At 37.3% G+C, this 6,302-nt stretch overlaps 1 protein-coding gene across 2 annotated transcripts in view; it reads left to right on the plus strand.

The window, feature by feature from the left end:
* TRPC4 (transient receptor potential cation channel subfamily C member 4) overlaps positions 1 to 6,302 on the plus strand; it is a 115,056-nt gene that overhangs the window by 91,823 nt on the left and 16,931 nt on the right. For both annotated transcript variants that reach the window (XM_009290176.1, XM_019474853.1), the window contains 3 exons: positions 1,099 to 1,412; positions 3,663 to 3,858; positions 5,543 to 5,737. In XM_009290176.1, the coding sequence (XP_009288451.1) occupies positions 1,099 to 1,412; positions 3,663 to 3,858; positions 5,543 to 5,737 (705 nt within the window). The remainder of the gene's footprint in view (positions 1 to 1,098; positions 1,413 to 3,662; positions 3,859 to 5,542; positions 5,738 to 6,302) is intronic.

Here is a 6,302-nt window from a genome sequence, read left to right on the forward strand (position 1 = left end):
CTTTTCAAATATCATGGAGAGTGGCTTTGCAACTACGTCAGCCAATTCCTTCAGGACTCTGGGATGCATCTCGTCAGGTCCCATAGACTTATGTATGTTCAGATTCCTCAGGTGGTCATGACCACTCTGAGAGCAGTTACCTTCTTTGGAGGGTGAGTGTGATGTGGAAATGATGTGACACCTGGCTATGTTGTTTCATCTGGCCCCAGTGACACAGAAAAGTCCCTTTCCTTACTACTGAGGGCATGCTCAGCAGCTCTGAAGGATGCAGCTGGGTGGGCTAGAGTAGGTAAATACAGACTGCACCATAGTCCCTTTTTGAAATCTGCCTCATATTATATTATCCCATCGTTTTAGAGTGCTTCATAGCATACATTCTGTCCTCTGATGCATTCTGTAAAACAGATTAATGAGACCAAATAAATAATAATGAGTCTGCCACAGTAATTAAGCCTCAGTTCAGAGTAACATCTTTCATGTTCAAGAAATTTTTTGGTAGAGCTGGAACAGTAGAGTCACAGTTCCAGGGATCAGACTCTTTGATAATGAGACACACAAGCAGTTTGCCATGGTTCATTAATAAACAGCTTTTTCATCTTTGGTCCAGTGTTAGTGATTAAGCGATATACTTATTCCTTGATTAAATGTTTTCTTTCAGCTTGCCAAAGTTCTTGCAGGATTCTATCCATCATTGTCATATCTGCACTGTTCTCCAAAGACCTAATTTACCTGATTTTACAGCTGAAAGTTTCTATAATTCTAAAACCCCAGGTGTTCAAAAACTATTCCTTTTACTCTCAGTCAGAATTGTTAGACTTGCTTTTGCTACTGTGAAGATTATAACCAAATGCAAAGCACAGGCAAAAAACTAGAAAGCGTAGACAATCCTGCAGATAAAAATGAAGGACAAGTACATGGGTACTGCCCATTTTTTGTTTTGCTAAAATAAAAAATTTTCCTGAAGACACGTTGCTTTCCAAATGATGTTTAGCTTTATTGTGCTATCTGCAAATTAATTGAACAGCTTATAAAGAAACTGACATACTTGTTTATGCATAAAAACAGAGGAGTAATTTCTTCCTTTCTGCTTATTTTCAGTATAGTGGGTCAGGTGAACGGGACAGCTGGGACATGTGGCATCCAACCCTGGTGGCTGAGGCCCTGTTTGCAATTGCAAACATCTTTAGCTCCCTGCGCTTGATCTCATTATTCACTGCAAATTCTCACCTGGGACCTCTGCAGATATCTCTAGGAAGAATGTTGCTGGACATTTTGAAGTTTCTCTTCATATACTGCCTTGTGCTGCTAGCTTTTGCAAATGGATTGAACCAGCTGTACTTCTACTATGAGACAGATGGAACTGACAACTGCAAAGGAATACGATGTGAAAAGCAGAATAATGCATTTTCAACGTAAGTGGCTGATCTATTTCTATCCCCCCCCCTGCCCCCAATATATTAATCACTTAGATGTTGTTTACAGGGAAGAGGCTGTCTGTTTTCTATTGGTATTACAGTGGTGTCCTGACAGACACATCTAAAGTTACCCTCATAAAAAAATTAAATATTAACATTACATCACTCTGTAATAATGTTCATCCCATACCACAGTGAAGTCTGTACAATTTAAGATATCTCAAAAGATAAAAAGATAAAATAAAGAGGGTGATAATATGAGATTAGAAAGTACATATTTAGGATTAAGGGAAAAAAGGTCACCAGATCAGAGCTTGCTTAGCCAGGCAGCTGTCGCTCTGCATTTCTTCTGTGTCTACTTGTGGGCATTAAATAAGTTTGGTGTTCTAAAACATGAAGGTTCCTTGTAAATGTGATAAACTGAAGCAGGAAAAAACATTCAGTCCAGGCTTCTACTGACCCTGAGTCTACTCCACACAATCAAATACTGTATTCTAATTTCTTTTTAAAAGTGTATTTATTTTTCTTTCACTTAAAAATCAATTTTACTTCACTCTGTTCTGTAGTTCATATATAGTACCAAAACAGTACCAAATGAATACTAATTCTCCATCTCATCTTTCAACTTCCAATCTGAATCAAACTCCTGCTGTAAATGCCTGTTCCCTGTTACCATCTATGAATCACATCTAGGTTGTTTTTAAAATATTTTTATTACCAATGGCTTCCTTCTTGAAGTAAATATTTTTATAAAAATAGCACCTTTTATATCATCTTAATCAAGTAACTTTGCTCAGGCACAGCGTATTTATCTTGCATATTAATAACATCTTATACAGGTCTAAACTCTGTGTGATCTGAACAGAAAAGCACAGGGAAATTTTTCAGAGCTGAACATTGAGGGAAGCAATATTATTCATCTGGGAAATAGTGGGGACTACTGGTACTAGTGCCAGAAGGTGGTGACAAGGCAAACTGTGATGCCTTATGGGCCTTTTCTGCAACTGTGAGCAGGGGAGGATAGTGGTTGTTTGATTTGTGCTCACACAAGTGTAAACAATACAAGAGACTCCAGAGCAGTATTTTACCACTCATATATGCTGTATAACAGGAACAGAGATTGAGCACCTAGAGTTTCTATAAATAAAAGCATACTGCCCTCTCAGGTATCTCTGTAGGGCAGCACTGTACTGGGTTGCATGACAAAGTTATGTTTCATACTTGATACCACGTGGTGGGAAAGGGGCTGAAGTGTTAAGTTTTGCCTAATTCTGAACAGCGGGTCCCAGCGTGCAGGACCACCCAGGGTGGTACAAGTCACCACGATTCAGCAGCCTCCCTGCTCTGGGTGCAGTGGGGGCAGCACTGGTGGCCCACACATCCCGTCCGGGTAACCTGCTTCTGGTGTCGGGGTGAAGGAGCAGGAGAGAGGCCATGGGGAAAACTCACTCCAATTAATCTCAAGATATGGGACCAGACAAGCAGAAAATTTTGCTAACCAGGGCCCATGCTTGTGACACTATAGTGTAGCTGAACATTGTACAAAAGAGAAATTATGTCAAGCTATCTAGTTGCAGAGGATTTTTTTAAAGTTGTTCATTGTTATTTAGCTTCCTAGCTGTTGTTCCAAACTTCTCTAAGGGAATATCATATTATTTAGTTATAAAAGCACAAGTTTCATTTGAGAGTGGCATTTTTGCCTTTTTAATGTCTCCATTCTTTGAAAAACAAAACATATGCTAATGATAATAATGTCCTTCTAATTATACAACTCCTTTTATCTCAGTGGCTCTCAACACTAACTAGAAATTGCATAAACTGACAACATCAAGTAGGTATGAGGATACCATAATTGTTTTAACATCTTGGTGAAACACGATCATTGAATTAGTTTTGGATCCTTGTTCTACCCTCTACAGTCAAGGCAAAGGGTCAAAATACTTCAAAGACAGGTGTCCAAAATGAGATCTCTAAAACTATATTTATCCCTCAGAAATTTGAACAAAATTAGCCTTTTACTCGCAGGCTTATTTATAGATTCAGTATTGTATATCTAGAGGCTCAGATTTGAAACATTAAGCCATTGTTTCCCTAGAAAGATATTCCATATATGTTGCCTATATTGTGGTAAGTATCATTCATCTCAATCAAGTCAAGGACTTTTGTGTGTCTGGGGAAAAACTGAACAATCTGAAAAGTATATGTATTGTTATTATACAGCTATTCCTTTTGGGTTTTGTTTTTCAGATTATTTGAAACACTGCAGTCATTATTCTGGTCTATATTTGGACTCATCAATCTCTATGTGACCAATGTGAAAGAAAGGCATGAATTTACTGAATTTGTTGGGGCCACCATGTTTGGTACCTATAATGTAATCTCTCTGGTTGTTCTACTCAACATGCTAATAGCCATGATGAATAATTCTTACCAACTTATTGCTGTAAGTTGTTCCTTATCCTTAGATCATTTATAATATATACCTTCTCTCTGTTCCTACATCCCATGTTTCTGGCAGTAAATCTTTTTTACAGACAGGATATTGGGACAAATTCTCTGATTTGTTCTAATTCTTTTGCACTGTTCTGGAAGGACATAGAAACCAGACCCCAGCTGGATTGGACAGAGGGGCATTTCCCCACAACTCTGAATGGGGAAGAGGTGGCCTGGCTGCAGAAGCCAGCTCGTGGGTTGAGAAGGGTGTCCTGAAGCTGCTGGCAAGTGACATGGGCTACAGCCCTGTCCAAGCTGCACTGTTCAGGACCTCTCCTGAGAAAAAGACTCTGCCAAAGATGGCTCTGCCTCTACTTTATTTTTAATACATTGTATTTATTAATCTTTAGAAGGCTGCTATTTTTTTATTTTTATATAGCTTTAGTATACAATTAATAGAAATTGGATGCCCACATTTCATGGACAATTTTTGGACCCATGAACAATTCAAACAAAAGGTCATAACTTCTCATTCAGCAGTGTCTTGTTTTCTCATTTAATGAAAACTGCCTTTATCCTTGTCAGAGCTATTGCCTTATTTTTACTTCTCAGCTGTCTATTAAGGAGACTAATGAAAATAAACACTGATTTATCATATGATAATTCAAATATGATCATGCAGAAAGCAAACAAATAAAAGAAAGCTTCACAGTCTGAAGATTTTAATATGTGCCTTTTTTCTAATCTGGAAATTACAAGTTTTTCCACAAAACAAATACTGATACTTGTTTATATAATGGTAATTGGCAAAGTCTGGTACACAATATCACAACATACTAAAATTCATCAAAACTCAGGTAGAATATTTTTCCTACTAGAACTTCTAAATTACTGTTTTGATTACCATATATCTGGCTAAATATTAAAGGCTAGGGCAAGATCTGTAGTTTAAGTTCTTGGCTACTATGTTTGTTGTCCAAATCTAATAATAGTGATTTAAACTTCTTGTTCAGATGCTAGGATTTAGCAATCTTTCCATGGACCTTAGTTTTGATTTTTTTTTAAACTTTTCAAAATTATACAATATTATATAGAATCCAAAAGAAATAAAATTTCAAATAAAAATAAATTAACCCCCTCCACACACAACCTATTCCAAATATATAATTCTGAAGTAGGAGGAAAAAACCATACTTGACTCAACAGCTTTAAGTAGCCTCATGATTTGTTGGATAACCTATTTGTGAATTTCTGCAGCTGGCAATTGCTAAGAGAGTGCACGAGACTTACAGACTTGTTGAAGCTGCTACACAGCAGAGTAATTAGAGTGATCTATGTGGAATAATGATGAGCTGTAACAAAACACCTCTTCCAGAAATGTAGCATTTTTCTGCTTGTAATTATCTTTTGTTGTTTGAGGGACTTTTAATTATTTAAAAGCCTGTAGCAAGGAAAGAATGGTTGAAAGTGGATATATACTGTACATATCTAACATCTCTTTACTGAAGCAAAGCAGCTTAGCTTTGCTTTCTGTTAAAGACGTTCTGTCAAAAAAAGATGCCAGTATTTTAACAAGAAAATTCATTAGTATTTCAGGGTTGTTCTAGTTTTAGGTTTTCAGATTTTTGTAGAGGTTTGTTTCACCTTCTTAACTACAGCAACGTCTGTGCTGGTGTTGTGTTTCTTGTGTGCAGGATCATGCAGACATTGAGTGGAAGTTTGCTCGAACAAAACTCTGGATGAGTTACTTTGAAGAAGGAGCAACTCTGCCCACTCCTTTCAATGTCATACCAAGCCCAAAGTCTCTCTGGTATCTGATAAAATGGTTATGGAGACATCTCTGCAAGAAAAAAATTAGAAGAAAACCTGAAAGTTTTGGAACAATAGGAGTAAGTCCTGTGTTTTACTCTGCCTGTAATCCTCCTCTTTGCTATATAGATGATTCTTTCTCAGCCATAGAGAGCAGGGAAGCATCTGAACTGTCAGATAATGTGCATATGAGTTATAGAATAATTCTAGCAGAGAATGATGGGGGGTTTTTTTACATTCATGTCAATGTATTTGACTAAAGAGAAAACATCATTGTATTCCTGTGCAATGACAAAATGAACCGCGACTGTGCCTCTTCTACAGATAATGCAAGAAAGATTAAAAGCAATAAAAGTATCAGAGATCAAATATGTATACTTGTCTACCAATCCCAGAGTTGTAGTTGGTGATCTCCAGCTCAAGTGTCACAGTTCAAGTATTACTGACATATCATGAAACACAGAATTGTGTATAAAGTATTTGCCATGGGATATTCTCTGTCTCTCTTTCTACATCTAATGAAATGGGTTTACATTGAAAGCGCTCTTACCAAAAGATCTTCCCACTAAAGAAAACATTTTGAAAGGTAACAGCATTTAGCATTAGGCAAGGAAGGAGAGGCGGGGGGGGACCCCTGTATGTTAG

This window comes from Aptenodytes forsteri, unplaced genomic scaffold (assembly GCF_000699145.1).
Source record: "Aptenodytes forsteri isolate BGI_AS27 unplaced genomic scaffold, ASM69914v1 Scaffold155, whole genome shotgun sequence".
Taxonomy (NCBI): Eukaryota; Metazoa; Chordata; class Aves; order Sphenisciformes; family Spheniscidae; genus Aptenodytes; species Aptenodytes forsteri.